Here is a 21,410-nt window from a genome sequence, read left to right on the forward strand (position 1 = left end):
CGAGGAGGTTTTCACATGTGTATGCTTGAGTTTCTGGAAGTTTTAGCTTTAAAATGTGTGTAGGGCCATATAGAATGGGTTCCTAGTGGTTAGCTGCGTTTCACATTCTGCACCTTGAGTTGGAGGGGAAGGGAATTTTCATGCTAGCCAGAACACATACTTTGTCTCTTTGAGAAAAAACATTCAAAACTTAGAGTTAGGAGCAAGAGCTAGGCAGACTAAATCTGGCTAACTTAATTTTGTCAGAATCTTGGGCAGAGAAGCACTTGAGGAAAGAATAGTGGATTGTATTGCAGTTCTGCTACCTGATGCTCACAGTAGTGGGAAGATAGAGATTCACAAAGCTAATTGTATACCTCGCTCAACATTAGCAGTCTGTATCTGCTCCAAGCTGAACAACTCCTGGTTCATGTGAGAATTGCTATTAGATTTGAAGCTGCTTCCTTTTTTTACCCTTCAAACTATAGTGGATTTGAATATTTTAAAATTGGAGCGTTTGTATTACCAGGATGAACTAGTTAAGAAAATCTGCATGACAATATATTTATTAGTCATTCCCATGTAAATGACATTTATTTACATTTCCAGATGTAAATTTCTGGAAATTAGTGGTCAAGGAAATAATCTCCTGCAGGCGGGGTTTTGGGGTGGAGGAGATGTTGAAATATTGAGGACTTTCCTTCATGATCCTTATTTGTTAAATCAACTTTATTGAGATGTAGTTTACATACAAGGGTAATCATTTTAAGTGTACATTTTAATGCATTTTGAGATATTTATACACTTACACAACCACTACCACAATGAAAATAAACATTTTCATCACCCCAGAAAGTTTAATGCTCTATTCCAATCAACTTCTCAGTTTCCCCTCTCCCCTCTTTTCCGGTTCCAGGGAACTGCTCATCTGCTTTCTGCCTCTAGATTACTGTTGTCTTTTCAGGGTTTCGCATAAATGGAATCCCATACACTTGTATCATGATCTTTAATTCTTTAGTTTGATTATTTTAAAAACATAAGTGTTGTATGCACTACAGTTAGAGACAAAATAGAGTTTAGGGAAGACCATGTACTTCTCTGACAGAGCCACTTTGTCTGGCTGAAAAACCCACTTTCTATACTGTTTCCAGAATCCTTCAGGAGCCAACTCAGCCAACAATTGAGAAGAGACTGGTGTAAAAATCAGAAAGCCAGTTTGTCAGTATGCAATGAGAAATAACTATCAAGTTTACTTGTGTTGCTGATCATATTTGCTCCCTTTGGCTAATTTATATGAAAATCCTAATTATAGTTAGATACTCGCTTGGTTGCTTGGTGAACATTCCGTTACAGCGAGGGTAGTGAGTTGAAGAACTGTATGGCCTCAGGTCATTGTGCTGTGATGTCACTTACTTATGGCTCTTTTACACTACATATGTTTTGGTTATGAGTAATAGGCTTGATTAATTTTTATTATTATTTTTCTCCCCAACATTTTAGTATAAGAATTTTCAAACATAAAGTTGAAAGAATTTTACAATAAATACTTGTATACTCATCACCTAGAGTCTACCATTAACTTTGCACCATACTTGTCTTATCAGATATCTGTCCATCTCTCCAGCCATTCATCCATCAATCCGTCTTATTTTTTGATGCACTTCAAAGTGAATTTTAGGCATCAATACACTTCCTAAATACTTGGACATGCACTTGAATATATTTTGATCCCTTTCACACCATACTGGGACACCTTACAAGCGATTAATCTCATCCACCATGTTGGATGTATGGAAAGTGGTGCATTGTTTGCTGCTGTAATGTGCAGCTCTTTTAGCTCACGTAACTTTATCATTTAAATTTTAGAATTTATGAAGGCCTGGAGAAAAATTGGGGGCAGAGATTGCTTTACATTTTGTTTGTATGTACCTATACCTTCCCCACCTTTGGTAATTTATGTAATTTTACATTTTTTAATCAAGTCTGTCTTTTAAGGTTCTCATTGCTTCAGTTTATCTAATTGTATCCTTATTTCAAAAAGGAATCTTCAGCTGTAAAAAGCGTATGAGAAGGGTAAATTTAGACATTGACTGAATATTTGATGACAGTAAGGACTTACTCATTTTTTAATGTTTGAAATGATATTGTAGAGACACGGTATCATTGTGATAAATGATAAAGACCAAAGTGTCTTTACTCTTTAGAGATAGAAGCTCAAGTACTTATGGATTTTTGGAATAATAGGGTCTTGGATTTGCTTCTAAATAATCCAGGGGTAGGTAGAAAGTGGATGAGATATATGTGAAACAAGATCGACCATGAACTGAGAATTGTTGAAGTTGGGTGATGGCTATGGTGGTTCATTAAAATGTTCTCACTACTTTTGTATGTATTTGAAAATTGCCATAATAAAAAGTTAAAATTAGGGGCTGGCCTGGTGGTGCAGTGGTTAAGTTCACACGTTCTGCTTCAGTGGCCTGGGGTTCACTGGTTCGGATCCTGGGTACGGACCTATGCACCGCTTGTCAAGTCATGCTGTGGCAGGCATCCCACATATAAAGTAGAGGAAGATGGGCACAGATGTTAGCTTAGGGCCAGTCTTCCTCAGCAAAAAGAGGAGGATTGGCAGCAGATGTTAGCTCAAGGCTAATCGTAAAAAAAAAAAAAGGTAAAATTATACAGTAAAGGGTGGGATATTATTAGGCATTCAAATTCAAGAATGGGGAAGACTTAAGTTCCTTTTAGAAAAATTATAGCCTTAATATATCATGTAAAATTTTTCCTTATGGCTTGTCTATAAATAATCATTTTTACCATTAGTATAATTCCTTTTTATTCCTTGCTCTGGATTAAAATGTAAACCTAAACCCTCACCATGGCTTGCTTTCTTAACTCTATTTAATGGAGGGTTTTTTTTTTTTTTTTTTTTTTTTTTTTTTTTGCTTTTTCTCCCCGAATCCCCCAGTACTTAGTTGTATATTCTAGTTGTAGGTCCTTCTGGTTGTGGCATGTGGGACGCCGCCTCAACATGGCCCGATGAGTGGTGCCATGTCCGCGCCCAGGATCCGAACCCAGAAAGCCCTGGGCCGCCAGTGTGGAGCGTGCAAACTTAACCACTTGGCCATGGGGCTGGCCCCCCAATGGAGATTTTGATAAGCAAAATGTTTGACTTCAGGTCTAGATAATATATTTAGTAAATCATAAATCTTGAAGTTTTAAATTGCTTACCGTATGTAGTGGACTAGAGAACGTGTTTGGTATGACCAGCAGTAAATGTGTGTTATAAATTAAAGAGACAGTTTATTCTCTGAAATACACGTGCAGACTTGAAAATCCTATTAATTAGGCTTTGTAACAAAGTGATATTGTAGCTTAATGAGTATTTCTAACGTGCAAGTGTGTTTCTAATAGTATTGAAAGGTAAGGTTGCTGATAAGAAATGACTAAAAATATTTTTAGAACATGCAATAGCATTGTGATATTGTTGTCATGATTGTGCCATGTAATACTAGTTCAAAATGATACTGAATGTAAACATTTTCTATTCACTTCCTCTGCTTTCTTGAAAATCAAGTACAGCTATCAGTTATCAAGGTTAATCATCTGGCAGGGCCTTTGTTGACAATCTCACTTTAGTTTTCCTCCCTGACTTTCTAATAGGGGTGCATCTCGAAATCTTCTCAGATCTCCAGAGTGAAACTCACTGTGGACGAGATTCTACCTTGGAGGGACCATGGAGCAGTATACAGCGAACAGCAATAGTTCAACAGAGCAGATTGTTGTACAGGCTGGACAGATTCAGCAGCAGGTATGATTTCAGCCTCTTTAAACATTACGTTAGCGGAGTGGTAACAGCACCACTCTACTGGGGAATCGTTTGAGAGGCACCACGTCTTACAAAGAACGGGTCTGATGACTTGTGCCGAAGTACTTGTTGAAGATTGGATTTGTTGTGGTTTCTCTCATGTTCTGTGTGTTCTGAACTCTATCTAGTCCACGACCACTTAGAATTTGCTCTTCATGGGAGCCTGGTTAATAGTGAATTGTCCCTCTTATCTTATTGAAAGTCAAAACACCTACTCTGTTTTCACCTGGAAATTTGGAGTTTTTCTCTTTTCTGGATTCAATTTGGTTGTTTCTCTTCTTGATTAAGCTAGCTTGTGATCTGGTAAGGCTTTGGCCACAATAAACAGACCAGGATAGCTTCCAAGAAATCCTCTGTTCCCTGATTTGATCCACCACAGTGCTTACTCTGAAAAGCTCTGGTTTAACTTGAGGGTAATATTCATGTTGACAGGCACTCTTAATGGATAAGCGCGTATTAGAAAGGAATTCCCTGCTGCTGGTTTATTCTTAATTAAGATAGGTTGGTTTCCTGAGTTATACACAGATTACATTTTCTGATGTTCTCTGCCTGGCTTTATTTTAGTAAAACTTCACTTATTTTTTTCCCTAGAAGAAAAGAAATTTATTATGCATCAATCTGACCTTAGGCCAAGGTTGGGAATGTTTTGTTTCCAAAATGGAATTTACATAATGTAGAAAAGTAGTTAGTAGGGAGGGCAAAGGAAGTTTGGATGCCAGGTTGTTCCTAGCTAATAATCAAAGGAAGGAGCTACTCTTGAGTAAACGAGATCAATGACTTAAATTCCTTTGCTAACTTTTCCTTCCACGCAGCTGCCGCGGCTCTGGCAGCTCCCTTCAGCTGCCTTAGAAGAGAGGACTCCACAAGGGCCCATTCACCAGTGCCCTGCTGGGTGGTCTTGTCTGTCAGAACTTAACATTAGAAGATAGAAAAATTAGGTTGAATCTCTGAAAACGTTGCTTCTAAAGTAGTCTAGTTGAGTAGAAGTAATCTTAGATTTGAGGTAGAAGCGCAGTGACCTCATGAAGATGATTTTGGTTCACAGTGATTGCTTGTTCTTTCTTTCTGCTGATTGCATTAAGTCCCAGAAATTCTTCGTTGTAGCTTCAAGGCTGTTAAAACCTGATAACTTTGTTCTTGTGAACTCATTTGAGGAAACAAAAAGAACATTAAAATAACTGTATAAGCAGAAGGATCAAATGCCTATTTCTGGAGAGTTGGACTGCGTTAAAAATTTTTGTGTTAATGATGACAACTATTTTGATGTTTTTTGAGTCATAGAAATGTTTTGAGTTCCACCTGGGGACAAAGGGCTAATATCTTTAGTCCTACTACCTTCAACAAAACAGCTTCAGTATAGGGAGTCGGTACAGGTTGAAAGTCCTGTGTAGGGTGGGACTGTTGAAAGAAGACTCCCTCCCTGTCCCACAAGAGGTAAGGTGATCTCATGTCTTGAACTATACATTTCCTTCCTGACACATTTCAAGCTCTTCCTGTTCCTGTTCTCAGCAGCAGGGTGGTGTCACTGCTGTCCAGTTGCAGACTGAGGCCCAGGTGGCATCCGCCTCAGGCCAGCAAGTCCAGACCCTCCAGGTAGTGGTGCCCTCTCTGATTCTCTGTAAGCACTGCATGAACTTCTCCTCTCCTCATGTCTGGTGCTGTTTGTAGTAGGATCTCAAGGAGGAATGGCAAAGTCAGTTGCATGTCTTTGATGCTGCTAACTTGTCTTTGAGGCTTATAAGCTGCCAGTTTCTAATGTTTCATGACAAGTTGTATAGTGACCCCAGAATCAATTTTCTGAAAGCTTCATTTGGCTCGTGTGTTTCTTTGGGAGTGCCTGGGGAAGAAATGGTATGAGTGACAGGAAGAAATTCTTACAAGTGGCATTAGAACCTTTTTAGAGCTCAAACTCTGTAATCAGATTGCATGGTAAAATTTCATAAATTTGTATTATAATGAATAAAATATATGCACGTTAACTAGGCTAGATTGTGTTTTATTTTTATTAAAAAGGCAGCTCAGCTGCAAAATAGTCATTGTCCTTGGCAAAGTTTATCTAATCTCTGAATCTGTCAGTCTCTTAACTGCTGCCTTTTCACTACCTTTTCCTTGGAAATCCGTGACCTGTTTTATTACTAAATCTGCAAAGATTACCCCATACCTCTTGGTTGGACAGAGGTGGGATATGCCTTCTCTAAGCCTTAGGTGTTATAGTAACCATAGGAATTCTTAGTTAACTAATGCAGTTCCCTAACATTATGTATCGTGAGCTTAAACAGCCTAAATTAGGGTTGTGTTTTGGCCAGTTCCTATATAAAAATAGGAGTAGGAACATTAGTCTTTTCTCTGTCTATACGTTACTTTGACTCAAATGACCATATTTTTGAGAACTTGGCAAGATTTGAGTGCCTTTTTCTCCTTCCATTGAATGGAAAGGACTCAAAGTAGGACGTAGAATGTAGAATTGGCATCTCACTTTATTACTAGTGCTCTAAGCATCCTGCAGTTAACTACCCTTTATTATAATCATTTCACTTCACCCTTTCAGCTCCACCCCTACACCTGCCACCCATAGTGTTTGATGATGTTATAAAGCAAATTCTGAAGATAAATTAGGCTGAAAGAAGCTGAGCCTGTAGGTACTCCCAAACCATATTCAAATCTCAGAGTTCAATAGTTTGTTATTCATGTTTTACATGCTTGCTTCATCTTATTGGTATGTAAAACAGTATTGTCATTAACCACTTGTGGAATGGGAATGTAACATGCTCTTAACTGTATGGCTTCTTGTCTGATGCATGTGTCCTTGTGATCATTCATATGTTATAAACACAGTGGGCTCCTTAGAGTCTCAGATGGCTTATTACGTGCACATACAGCATGTCAGTGAGGGGAGAAGTTAAGATGATGGATAGCCAGAAAATTATTAATAGTTGTGCCTTAAAACTTATGTTTCCCACTTAGGGAGATTTTATTTAAAAGAAATAGAAACACTTTATGGAAATAATGGAAACGTTTCCTCTAGGGGTCTCATTATTTTGGAGAATTTTAAAATAGTTCTTTCAGTTATTCATGCAATAAAGATTCTAAAAAATCTTTCCTGATAGAGTACATGCCAGCGTTGGTGTAGCAAACGGAATTTGATTTGGGATGGGCATGTAAGGAAAGGAGAAAGCGTGAGAAAGGGAGATTGTACAGTCCTTAAAAGTAAAGTGGAATTTCTCAATGAACAGTTTAACAAAGCCTAGGATTTGAATATTCCTGAAGATTCTGATAGATTGGTGTTGGTGGTGAAAGGAGGGAGTCTTAATATCTAATATGCTCATCTAGGACATACTGATCTTTTATTTTAACTAATTACCATTATTTGAAGATATTTTCTCTGTCATTAAAAATGAATATTTTAGTCATAAAAATATTCTTTTGTTCTGTTACAAATAATTCCCCAAAACAAAGATAGAATCTGAAAGTGAAAGTTTCAGATTTGTAGCTGTTCTGTTGAACATTCCATTTCGCTTCTAAAGTGGCTTGGGTTTTTGCTTCCAGAAAGCATTCTGTTAGCTAAATATTTTTGTATTGCGACTCAAGGTGTTACAGAGTACTTACAATGTCCTGGCTTTTAGAGTATTCTGTTTACTCATAGTAGCTTGAAAGTTGGGAGTTTTTTGGTACAGTTGAGTGCTCTGTGTAATTTCCATATTTGTCATTGCTTCTGTTAAATTTAAAATAATTGTACAGATATTGCAGGGTCCAGTATGAGGAATTACTCTATGGAGATTGCAAACTGACCAGAAAATATTTCTAGGTGTTTTTACTAGTGGGCTCTTTAAACAACCATGAGACTAGAATTCCCAGTGTAAGGTGAAGAGGCTAAAAGATGTACATTTCATTTATGCTTGAGAGACTGGAGTGAAAGGGTCTTCTACATAAGCTTCCAGAGCTATTTGCTGCCCAGCCTCCTGGAGTCCTTGCTGAGTACAGTTTGATTTACTCCTTCCAGGTTATTTAGAATTTGCGCTCAACCACCGTCACCTATCCCTCTCATGCCTCTTCTCCAGCCCTCACTAGAGCTCATTCCTGGATATTGATCTAAAAAGGCAAATAGCCTTGATGTTTTGATTAAATGCTTCTCATGGATATCGCCTGTATTTGGTGATAAATGCCTTATATATATTGAGACTTCCCAAAGACTCTGGGTATACGCCATTGTATCTGACCTTAAAGTATTCAACAGGCATTTAGTTAAAGATATCAGAGATATTCGAAGAAGATAACTTGAGGACAAGGACTCTAGACTTATTTTCTTAGGGTCTCTCCTACCTTTTCCCCTTCTAGCGAGGCAGCATAATACTTCCAGTGATTGTCTTTTGGTAAAAACACGTTATGTATTATGTTATTTCATTGTTCTTATTTTATTTCATTCTAGGTGCAGGGGCAGCCATTAATGGTACAGGTCAGTGGAGGCCAGTTAATCACATCAACTGGCCAACCCATCATGGTCCAGGCTGTCCCTGGTGGACAAGGTCAAACCATCATGCAAGTACCTGTATCTGGGACACAGGGTTTGCAGCAGGTGAGTAGTATTAAAAAAAAAAAATGTTTAGACAGAATATCAGAACAGAGATTTTAAAGAATAGTTTGTCACAAACTGTTTGACAATTGATATTGCATTTAATTGCTTCCTGCCCTCTATTTGCATTTAGTTGATATTCCACCTTTGTAGTACCAGTGATATAAAGCAGAACTGTACAGAAATTGGACATCTCTGGTAAGGACTGAGATACTAGGCAAGATCTTGAAACAATGTAAAGATTATATATAGAGATGAAAATCTGTTTCATAGAAGTATTTCATTAGTGTGACCTTGGGTGGCACTTTTAGGCACAGGGGAAGGGAATTTACAATCTGCTTTGGAGATTGTTGTTTTTGGTCAGAAATGTCATCCTTTTCATTTCTTTCTGTGTCATTTATAATTTGAATTATCTAGCAAGTGATGAAAAAGAAAATATTTGAGTCCAAACCCATCGCACACACCTAAAAGCTATACTTTAGAGTAAAATTTGTAACCTGAAATACTTTATTTTAAAAGAACTGAAAATAAATAAATGATATTTCCCTGAGGAAGTTAGGACAAGAACAAAATGAACAAAAAGTATGTTAAAATTAATGAAGTAGAAAACTAATAAAAATGTAGATAGGGTAAATAAAAGCTGATTCTTGAAACAGACCAGTAAAGTAGGTAGATAAATCTACTAGAAAGACTGATTCAGAAACATAAAACAAAGGTAAACAAGACAAAGATGTAGAAGAGATTAAAAGTATGTACAACTCTTTGGCATCAAATTTTAGGATTAGAGGGATAAATTGGCAAAAACTTAATTGAGTGATTATATCCAGTGCTAGAATGGGTCTGGAGAAAAGGAAACACTCATTAATTTCGGTAATTGCAGATTCTGAAGTCATTTTGGAAAGCCATCTCACTATTGAGTACATAAACCTTCAATCTACCTGGCTCATTTCTGAGACTCTCTCCTATAGGAAGAAAAGCATCAATACATAGGGAGAAATGTACAGAGACATTTATTGCAGGACTGTACTAACAAAAAAATATTTTGTAACCTGAATGTCTATTAATAAGAAAAGAATAAGGAAATGGTTGAATAAGTCATACTATATTCATGTATGGAGTATTATGTCATTGATGGAAAGGGTGAACAGTAACCATGGGGGCGGTTAATGGTGAAAAATAAATTGCAGAAAAATATGTAAAGTGTGATTCCCTCTTCATAATTAATAGCCAAACCCCCATGGGTATATGTTTATGAGCATGGAAATCGGGATGAGAAAGAACTATTAACTTTTTACTATGTATGTATATTTTGTTTTAAGAGTTAGAATGATCACATGAATGTCTTAGTTTTTCAGGAAGAATTTAATATCAGTTGAAATAAATCAGCCATATCATACTGTTTGATAAATCAAATTTTTAATTCTTGCTTATTCCCTTGTGATTTTTATGAGTACTTTTTGAGCACAATTGTGCCGTGCATGTACTTTCTTTTTGCTTTTCTTTTTTTAAAATTTAACTTATTTCCACATGATTTTATTATTTTTAATTCCTACATAATCATCAATTTGATGAATCAGAATTTACACTTTACAAAGTGTATTTAGGGTTGTGTTGGTTTTGTTTTGTTTTTTTGCTTTTATAGGTAAGATTACTTAATGTATTTGAGTGTGGTAGCTTTATTTTTCAGTTGAGTTAATTCTTAGGGTAATTTCTTTGGACTAGAGTGATTGCTTGAGCAAAAGGTAAGAGCATTTTTAAGGCTCTTGGCATATTTTTGCCAAGATGGAGTTGTAGTTAGGATTAAAAATAGTTTCCACAGTTCTCCATGCATAAATGTATGAGGCTTTAAATACATTTTCAGTGTGTGCTCTCTTCACTTCCACACTGCTATTCCATTTCTGCCCATCCTCTCATTGCCTCCTCTCCAGCCCCCCTTGCCACGCCTTCCTCTCCACTCTCAGTGGGCTATAGTGCTAGGAACAGTGTGCTGTGACTTTCATTCCCTGGTTTGCCATTAAACAAGCTTTCTGATCTTGGCTAAGTCGTTTAATTGGTAGTTTTCTCATCCACAAACCCAGTTTATATCAGGTGATTTATAGGGTTTGTTCCAGCTCTAAATTCTGTGATTTTATGGAGGTTTCTTTGTTTGGCTTTAAGAGAGTTTGAAACGGTTATTTTATTCCCTCCTTTCCAAGTAGCACTGTAACTAATCAAACCATCCTGGTAAAACTATTTTTTGTCAACGTACATAACAAAGCCTCTAGGTAAGATTCCATAGCCTCCCTTAGCATGCTGAAATTTCAACCCCTTTTTGTAAGAGTTGGCTTCTCATTAGTGTTTTTTGAATAACTATTTCATTTAGAACAGTACTTGTTCACCTTTTTTGAGTTGCATTCCCTGTTTTAGAATTCCAGTGAAACCTATGCCCTCTTCTTAGAAAAGGTGCAGATGTCCAGATATGTGCAAAATCTTGCATACAATTTTAGGTTAAGATCCTTGGTTTAATATAGATAGTGGAACTGGATTAGAGAGTGCAGGCATAAATACAAGAGTATTGGAAGTTGATCTATAACAAATATAATATAAAATATCAGTGAAGAAATGGTTTAAGAATGATAAAGAAAATTGATCTCTACCTTTTTACTATATACAAAAATACTTGCTAGATAGATTAAAGATCTAAATGTAAAAAACCATACTTGGAAACTTTTAGATTCTCTTTATAGAATTTTCTTTATGCAGTGGGGTAGAGAAGGATTTCTTAAAGACATAAAAAGCAAATTTATTTGACTACTTTAAAATAAAAACTTGTATACATCAAAATGTGTCATAAATGAAGTTTTGTAAAAGACAAGATGCAGACTTGGAGAGATATTTTTAACACACATAACTGGGTTTGTATCCAGAATACAGAAGGGACTTTTATATGTTGGTGTGAAAATAACAGTCCAGTAGAAAAATGGGCAAAGAATATGTATAGATGGAAGAGGAAACCCTAATGACCAGTAATAGGTATTCCTTGCTATCCAGAACACAAAAAGAAAATGGATTCAGATCAGCAAGTAAATTTACTTATTTCTTCATTTACCAACACTTTCTAAGTACCAAACCTTTCTAACTATGAGCTTAGTATTTGGAAAAAGTAGTTAAGAAGACTGAGGCAGAGGATGCGGGGGAAGATTGTGGATGAGGAATCCCCAGGAGTCTGTCTCCCCACTTAGACAACAATTGCACTGGCAGAATCTGATGTAACTGTTTTGGAACTCTAGAATCTATTGAAGGCTTGCAACTTCTGCGAGAAAGCTTGTATGTGAAATTGAGGTCAGTTTCAGTCATTTTCAATGGGTAGCGCAGTAGCAGCTACCCAGCTCCTGGGTAGGCAGCTGTGCAGTGGTTCCTGGAACAGCTTGCACATAGCTTATAGGGACTGGGGTGGGCAAAATGAACCCTGTCCTCCAAATATCAGAGATCACTGATTGCTGCTTCTGATCACAGAGATGTAGACAGAGGTGGGCAGCCACCATTGTTGCACTTCCCCCGTTACTGTAAGCTCCTCCACCTCCAACTAAAGTGACTTCCAGAGCATTTAAAAGGCCAGTACCCTTCCCCCTCCCCCAGCCCACTTTCTATCTTTTTCTCTTTTTCCTCTTTTGGGAGCCAGATACTAAAGACAAGGATGTTCAAAAGCAACTGCATATATGGGGAAAATTAGAAAGTGACTGTACATGTCCAGGGAAAGGTGTGGGCTCTGAAAAGACCTGAGAAGATACTAAGTTTATACCTCAGGCTGATTCTTGGTACAGAGACAGCCTACAACAATTAGAACAATAACCAAAAAAGAGAAAATCCTGGGAAGGAGGAGAATCTGATTTCCACAGTTACCACATTATTTGATTCAAATGTCTAGTTTTCAACCAAATATCACAAGGCATAACAAAGAAACAGGGAAGTACAGCCCATTCAAAGGAAAAATTAATCAACAGAAACTGTCCTTGAAAAAGACAGATATACTAGACAAGCACTTTAAGATAACTGTCCTAAAGAAACATGCTCAAAGAACTAAAGGAAATTGTGGAAAAAGTCAAGAAAGCAATGTACAAACAAAGTGGAAATACCTATAAAGAGATAGGAAACCAAAACGAAATTCCACAGCCGGAAAGTACAATAACTGCCTAGAAGGATTCAAAGGCAGACAAATTTGAGCACACAGAAGGAGGAATCAGCAAGCTTGAAGATAAGACAATGGAAATTATGGAAACTGAGGAACAGAAAGTAAAAAGACTAAATAAAAGTGAACAGAGCCTAATGGACCTGTGGGACACCATCAAGTGATCACCATGTGCATTTGTGGGAGTCCCATAAGAAGAAAGAGAGAAAGGGGCAGAGAGAATATTTGAAGAAATAATGGCTGAAAACTTCCCAAATTTGATGACAGACATGAATATAAACATCCAAGAAGCTCAACAAACTGCAGGTAAAATGAACTCAAAGAGACCCACACCGGGAAACATTATAATCACACTTTCAGAAGCCAGAACTAAACAGAGAATCTTGAAAGCAGCAAGAGAGAAGCAACTTGTCACCTACAACAGATCCTTAATGTCAGCGGATTGCTCACCAGAAAGCTTTGGAGGCCAGAAGGCAGTGGGCTGATATATTCAAGATGCTTATAGAAAATAATTGTCAACCAAGAATCCGATATTCACCAAAAATGTCCTTCAAGAGTGAGGGAGAGATTAAGAGATTCCCAGACAAACAAAAGCTAAGAGAGGCTATTATGACTAGATCTGCCCTGAGAGAAATGCTGGAGGGAGTCCCTCTGAGTGAGATAAAAGGACACTAGATGGTAACTTGAAGCCATCTGAAGGCATAAAAATCTCAAAAGGTAAACGCATGGGCAATCATAAAACTAGTGTTATTGTAAACAATGGTTTTTAACTCCACTTTTTTTATACATGATTTAAGAGACTAATATTTTTTTTAATTATTAGTCTAAAAGCTAGTAATATTGGAATGTTGACTTGTAACTCTACATGTTGTTTTGTATACAATATTAAAGACACTAAGACATCTGAAAGAATTATTTATGTTTGGGGACACATAATGTATAAAGATGTAATTTTGTGACAACAACAACCAAAAAGAGTGAGGACGAAGCTATAAAGGAGCAGAGGTTTTGTATATCATTGAAGTTAGGCTGGTATAAATTCAAATTAGAGTGTTACAACTTTAGGATGTTAAATGTAATCTTAATGATAATCACTAACAAAATAGCTATAGAATAATCACAAAAGGAAATGAAAAAGTAATTTAAACACTTTCAGTACCAAAAAATCAACTAAACACAAAGAGATGTAGTAATGCAGGAAATGAGGGGCAAAAGAGCTGTAAAGCATAATAGAAAACAAATAGAAAAATGTCAGAAGTAAGTCCTTCCTTATCAGTAATTACTTTAATAGATTAAATGGGTTAAAACTCTCCTATCAAAAGACAGAGATTGACAAAAAGGATGAAAACATATGATCCACCTATTTGCTGTCTACAAAAGACTCACTTTAGATCCAAAGACACAAACATTGAAAGGGAAAGGATAGGGACTGGCCTGGTGGCGCAGTGGTTAAGTTTGCACATTCCCCTTCTCGGTGGCCCAGGGTTCGCCAGTTCAGATCCCAGGTGCGGACATGGCACCGCTTGGCACGCCATGCTGTGGTAGGCGTCCCACATATAAAGTAGAGGAGGATGGGCACGGATGTTAGCTCAGGGCCAGGCTTCCTCAGCACAAAGAGAGCAGGGGTGGCTGTACTGGTATCTGACAAAAGAGACTTTAAATCAAAAAGGCTTACAAGAGACAAAGAAGGACATTATGTATTAATAAAAGGTTCAATACAACAAGAAGATACACAGTTATAAACTTTTATCACCTAATAACAGACCAGCAAAATATATAAAGCAAAAACTGATGAAATTGAAGGGAGAAATAGCTCTACAACAGTAGTTGCAGACTTCAGTACCCCCCCTCAATAAATGGACAGAAGTAAGGAAGTAGAGGGCTTAAACAGCACAATAGACCAGTTAAATATGACACAGGTGTACAGAATACTCAACCTAACAACAGCGTACGTTTTCTTCCCAAGTGCACATGGCACATTTTCCAGGATAAGACCATATGTTTAGGTACAAATTAAGTCCCGATAGACTTTAAAAGATAGATGTCATATAAAGTATCTTCTCTGACCACAATGGGATGAAGTTAGAAATCAACAACAGGAATGAAACTGGAAAGTTCACAAACTTGTGGAAATTAAACAACACATTCTTAAATAACCAGTGGATCAAAGAAGAAATCACAAGAGAAATTTAAAAATACCTATAGATGAATTAAAACGTAAACAACCTACCAGAACTTATGGGATGCTGCATAAATAGTGTTAAGGGGGAAATTTATATCTCTGAAGGCTTTTACATTAAAAAACAAGAGAGACTGCAAATCAACAACCTAACTTTACAACTTGAAGAATTAGAAAAGGAACCTACTAAACCCAAAGCTAGCTGAAGGAAGGAAGTAATAAAAATTAGAGAAGAGACAAATAGAAAAACAATAGAGAAAAAGTCAGAGAAACTGAAAGTTGGTCTTTGAAAAGAGCAACAAAATTGACAAACCCTTAGCTACATGGACTAAGAAAAAAAGAGAAGACTCAAATTACTAAAATGAGAAATGAAAATGGGGACATTACTACTGATCCTACAGAAATAAAAAAAGATTATGAGAGTATTTTGAACAACTGTATATCAACAAATTGGATAACCTAAATGAGTGGACACATTCCAAGAAACACAAAACCTCCCAGGAAGAAATAGAAGATCTGAATAGACCTATAACTACGAGGGAGATTGAATCAGTAATCAAATAAAAGCCCTCATGGTTTCCCTTGTCAGTTTTATCAAACGTTTAAAGAACTAATGCCAGTCTTTCTCAAACTTTTCCCAAAAATTAAAGAGGGAGCACTTCCTAACTCATTCTCTGAGGCCAGCATTACCCTGATACCAAAGCAAGGCAAAGATACTACAAGAAAAAAAAACTAGACAAAAAACTACTACAATATCCTTTAAGGACATTGATGTAAAAATCCTCAACAAAATACTAGCAAACTGAGTTCAGACTATATATTAAAAAGATTATACCCCATGATCAAGTGGGATTTACTCCTGGACTACAAGGATTGTTCAACATACAAAAATCAGTCTACCGTGTAATACACTGCATTAACAAAATGAAGGAGGGAAACCACATGATTATCTGAATTGATGCAGAAAAAGCATCTGGCAAAATTTAATACCATTTCATGATAAAAACACTCAGCAAACTAGGAGTAGAGGGGAACTGCCTCAACATAGTAAAAGCTGTTTATGAAGAACCTGCAACAAACATCATACTCAATGGTGAAAGATTGAAAGTGTTTCCTCTAACATCAGAAACATGGCAAGGATGTCTGCTTCTACCACTTCTATTCAAGATAGTACTGGAAGTTCAAGCCAGAGCAGTTAGGCAAGAATGAGAAATAATAAGCGTCCAAATTGGAAAGGAAGAAGTAAAATTATATCTGTTCACAGATGGTATGATCTTAAATGTAGAAAATCCTAAGGATTCCACAAGAAAACCTTTTAGAACTAATAAATGAATTCAGCAAATTGGGAGGATACAAAAGTCAACAAAAAATCAGTTGCATTTCTCTACATTAACCACAATCTGAAAAGGAAATTTAGAAAATTCCATTTATAATAGCCTCAAAAAGAATTAAATATTCAGAAATTAACCAAGTTGGTGAAAGACCGGTATAATAAAAACTACAAAACCTTACTGAGAGAAACTAAAGACATAAGTAAGTAGAAACACATCCCATGTTCGTTGGTTGGTAAACTTTATATTGTTAATATGTCAATACTGTGCACTGTTGGTGGGAATGTAAATTGGTGCAGCCGCTATGGACAACAGTATGGAGGTTCCTCAAAAATTTAAAAATAGGACTGCTGTATCATTCAGCAATTCCACTTCTGGGTATTTATACAAAGAAAATGAAAACTCTAATTGGAAAAGATATGTGCACCCCCCTGTTTATTGTGGCATTGTAAATAATGTTTCCAACACATGGAAACAACCTAAATGTCCATCGATGGATGAATGGATAAAGAAAATGTGGCTTGTGTGCATGCACACACACACACAGTGGAATGTTATTCAGCCATAAAAAAAATGAAATCTTGCCATTTGTGACAACATGGGATGGACCTGAGGGTACTATGCTAAGTGAAATAAGTCGGAAAAAGATAAATACCAAATGATCTAATTTATATGTGGACTCTAAAACAAAAACCAAGCTCACAGAAAATAGATTGGTGGTTGCTCAAGGAGCGGGGTGGTGGGTGAAATGGGTGAGGGGGGTCAAAAGTTACAAATTTCCAGTTGTAAAAGGAATAAGTCATGGGAATGTAACGTAAAGCATGGTAACTGTAGTTAATCATACTGTATTGTATATTTTGAAAGTAGCTAGAAGAGTGGATCTTGAAAGTTATCACAGAAAGAGTTCTCATCACAAGAAAAAAAATTTGTAACTGTGGATAGTGACAGATGTTAACTAGACTTACTGTGGCGATCATTTTGCAATATATACAAATATTGAATCATTATGTTGTATACGTGGAACTAATATAGTGTTATGTCAGTTATACCTCAATTTTAAAAAGAAGTACTACCCAAAGCCCACATGCAAAGGAATGAAATCGGATCCTTATCTAACACCATATACAAAAATTAACTGAATGGATTGAGGCTTAAATGTAAGACCTAAAACTATAAAAGTCTTAGAAGAAAACATAGGGCAAAAGCTTCACAACATTGGATTTGGCAGTGATTTCTTGTATATGACACCTAAAGGCACAGACAACAAAAGAAAAAGATAGGTAAATTGGACTTCATGAAAATTTAAAAATTTTGTGCATCAAAAGATACTATCAACAGAGTAAAGGCAACCCACACAATGGGAGAAATATTTGCTAGTCATGTATCTGATATAGAGTTAATATCAAAAATAATAGAGAACTTCTGAAATTGAGCAACAAAAAGCAAACAACCCAATTTAAAAAAATGGGTAAAGGACTTAAACAGATTATTTCCCCAAAGATGATGTACAAATGGCCAATAAGTAAATGAAAAGATGCTCAGCGTTGCTAATCATCAGGGAAGTGCAAATCAGAACTATAATAGAGATACCACTTCACACCCATTAGGATGGCTACTAACAAAAAGACAGAAAATAACAAATGTTGGAGAGGATGTGGAGAAGTTGGAACCTTCTGCACTGTTGGTGGGAATGTAAAATTGTGCAGCTACTGTGGAAAACAATATGGTAGTTCCTCAAAAAATTAAAATCAAAATTACCTTATGATCTAGCAGTTCCACTCTGGGTATACACAAGAGAATTGAAAACAGGATCTCGAAGAGAGATTTCTACACCTGTGTTTATAGCAGAATTAGTCACAATAGCTAAAACTTGGAAGCAACCTGACAGATATGTGGATACACATACAATGGAATATAATTCAGCCTTTAAAAGGAAGGGAATCCTGACCTATGCTACAACATTGATGAACCTTGAGGACATTATGCTAAATGAAATAAGCTAGTTACAAAAAGACATACTATGTGATTCCACTTATATAAGGTAGGCAGAGTAATCAAAATCAGAGACAGTGGGTAGACTTATGGTTGTCAGGGGCTGGAGAGGGTAGCGAATGGGGGAGTACTGTTCAAAGGCTATGGAGTTTCAGTTTCACAAGATGAAGAGAGTTATGGAGATGGATATTGGTGATGATTGTACAACATTATGAATGTATTTAATACCACTGAACTGAACACTTAAAAATGGTTAACATGCTAAATTTTGTGTTGTGTATTTTACCACAATTTAAAAAAAAAGACTTAGGCAAACTATCCCCTAACAAAGGAGGATCCATGAGTGTCTCTGAGACATGGAACACGCTGGCCTGATTCCTGCGCTTCCATCAGCAGGCCTTTTTCCTATCAGCTGGTAAGCTCCGTGGTAACGTCCTCTTCTCTTCAGACCAGTGGCTTCCCAGGTTGAAATCATGGGTGGAAAGCAACCTGGCTATAGAAATCCATCTCTGTGAGAGTACCCTCTCTGCTTCCAAACGCCCTGTTCTGTTGAAACAATGCCCAGATCAAAATTGTCTCGTGATGAAATGAATGAATGACTGATTAAAGAGCTATTGAGGGAGGTGTCAGGGAAAACTGTTTAGTAGCTGTGTATTTGAGAGTGTACTTGTATATAAAATAATAGCAATTTTGAACTGTGGGACGTTCCTATAAAAGCTGTCTCTTTTGATCTTAAAAAACGTGTCCAGTAGCTGTTGTATGAAAAAAGAGAATTCTGTATACCCAGCAGTTAGTGTTGTTGCAGTTTTTTTAATTACAGAAGATTTCTAAGAAATTTTTCTGAAGTTTCTTGTTAGGTTTATGATGGTCCTCCTAATAGCCATAGCTGTTAAACGAGAGAAAAGAAAGAAAATAGATTTGGAAAGCACAGGATCACTCTCTGTTCAAAATTACTGTCTGAGGTTTAGCTGTCTAGACCCAGGAACCAAAAAGAAAATGCAAATTAAATCAACAAAAGACTAGGAAACATTAATGACAGTACTGGGTTTTGGTGAGGATGTTGGAAAACCTATGGGGAATATCATTTGACACATTGTATTAGTTATCTGTTGCTGCATAACAAATTACCCCAAAAGTTAATGGCTTAAAACAATAAACATTTCCTCGGGGGTCCGGAATCCTGGCACAGCATGGCTAAAGAATGTGACTCAGTTCTCCCTTGACGCCATTGTGGGCTGCAGTCAATGCAAGATTCTTTGGGGGAGGATCTATTTCCAAGCTCACTTTCATGGCTCTTGGTGGGCCTTAGGTCCTTGCTGACTCTTGGCTGGAGACATCAGTTCCTTGTCATGTGGGCTTCTCCATGGGGTGGCTCACAACATGGTAGCTGTCTTCTCTCAGAGGGAGTGAGAGAGGGTGAGAAGTTGACAAGATGGAAGTTATGGTTTTAGTTATAATGATTACCTATTAGATAGGAAGAGAATGTTAAATGAAGCAAATGGGGCAGAAAGTTAATTTGTTAAATCTAAATGGTGACTGCAGGGGTGTCTAATATGATAGTTTCAACTTTTCTGTATGTTTTAAGGATCCCATATATACATATTTATAGAATCCCAGCTTAGAAAAATTAGAAATAACTTAATTTTTTCAATACTTTAATATAGAAAAGTTCAAGCATAGACAAAAACAGAGAATGATATGATGAATCCCCATAACTCAGCTTCAACAGTTATCGGCACATTATCAGTCTTCTTTATAGTTTCATCTGTATTCCCCTACTCTGTCAAGGATTGTCTTGAATATATATTATATCATTTCATCAGTAAAAAACACTTGAGTGTATTTTTAAATGAACATGCTTTTAAAAATAGATAACTATGCCAGCACTATCTTTTAAAAAACTGACATTGATTCCTTAATACCATCCAATATCCAGATATTGTATGCTCATATTATTAGTGGTCAAATTAAATTCCTCCATTGTTTCATAAATGGAAAACAAGTTATCTCTAATTCATAATAGAATTTCTGTCTTTTTTCCTCATTAGAGCATCTCCTGCTTTCTAGAGGAATTTTGCAACTAACAGTCCAGAGCCAAAAGAGACCAGTGTCAGCAGGGTACTAACCTTTCTCTGTGCTCTCTCCCCCAGATACAGTTGGTCCCACCTGGACAGATCCAGATCCAGGGTGGGCAGGCTGTGCAGGTGCAGGGCCAGCAGGGCCAGACCCAGCAGATCATCATCCAGCAGCCCCAGACAGCTGTCACCGCTGGCCAGACCCAGGTAACCACTACCTCTGTCCACACACACACACACACATAACACAACACAACACAACTGACTTGGAAGGGTCAGACAGCTGAGCCAAATATTTCACATGTGGTAGAAATGGGGAAGAAAGCCATGAAAAATGTTTTTTTTTAAAAAAACCTACATGGTCTTGTTCTTTGTGGTGTCTTTGGAATCTGTTAAGTTTTTTTGTCATGATATATTTCCTGCAGACACAGCAGCAGATTGCTGTTCAGGGGCAGCAAGTGGCACAGACTGCTGAAGGGCAGACCATTGTCTATCAGCCAGTTAATGCAGACGGGACCATTCTCCAGCAAGGTAAGTGTGCCCGTTCGTTTCTGTGGGACTTGGGGGCATCTTTTTCATCTCTTGGGCAAATGACTGCTTTAGAAATTTTGCAGTCACCTCTATATGACATATTTTTGAACAACAAAAAAGATTTCTTCTAAGTCTTCGTTGATGGTTCCTTGTCACCAGTACATGATCAACTTTGATTCTATCTGTAGGAGTTCCTACTGTGGTGGTTAAAAGACTAGTGCTAGGGATTATAAAGATTTTAATCCTTTCTGGGAAGAAATGTTTCTAAATAGAAGATTGGAAATATGGAGTGAGTTTATTGCTAAAAGGAGAAATAGATCAGAAGTCAAGTTGGCATTTGGAGTGTTGTTGCTGCTTATGTTTTTTTCCTGAGCCACTTCATTATTTATTATCACTATCATCATAAAAAGACTTATTACATGCCTACTATGTATGTAGCAGTTTGCTAAGAAAGAAGTGTTTTCTTCTCAGAGAGCCTCTGGTATAACAAGGGAGACACGTGTGAACAAATAAATACAGTGCAGACCCCTTATAGAGGTATGTTCTAGGAATAGATCTCGCATAAACAAGGGAGAGAGGAGATCTGTTTAGCTTGGGCGGAGAATGGACTTCAGAGAGGAGGAGATGGCTCAAACTGAACTTGAGAGCTTTTGCAAGCATTTGTCAGTTAAATCTAGAAAGGACATCTCAGTTAGTTTCCCTGACTAAAGTTTTGGCTTG

The 21,410-nt window shown here is 37.0% G+C and overlaps 1 protein-coding gene across 31 annotated transcripts in view; it reads left to right on the plus strand.

Moving 5' to 3' along the window:
• NFYA (nuclear transcription factor Y subunit alpha) overlaps positions 1–21,410 on the plus strand; it is a 33,812-nt gene that overhangs the window by 3,581 nt on the left and 8,821 nt on the right. For 4 of the 31 annotated variants that reach the window (XM_008527084.2, XM_008527088.2, XM_070584552.1 and 1 more), the window contains exons 2-6: positions 3,640–3,787; positions 5,354–5,440; positions 8,271–8,417; positions 20,235–20,366; positions 20,585–20,690. In XM_008527084.2, the coding sequence (XP_008525306.1) occupies positions 3,713–3,787; positions 5,354–5,440; positions 8,271–8,417; positions 20,235–20,366; positions 20,585–20,690 (547 nt within the window). In that variant the 5' untranslated portion in view covers positions 3,640–3,712. The remainder of the gene's footprint in view (positions 1–3,639; positions 3,788–5,353; positions 5,441–8,270; positions 8,418–20,234; positions 20,367–20,584; positions 20,691–21,410) is intronic. The other 27 variants (XM_070584555.1, XM_070584565.1, XM_070584566.1 and 24 more) reach the window with 9 other exon arrangements.

This window comes from Equus przewalskii, chromosome 19, assembly GCF_037783145.1.
Source record: "Equus przewalskii isolate Varuska chromosome 19, EquPr2, whole genome shotgun sequence".
Classification (NCBI taxonomy): Eukaryota; Metazoa; Chordata; class Mammalia; order Perissodactyla; family Equidae; genus Equus; species Equus przewalskii.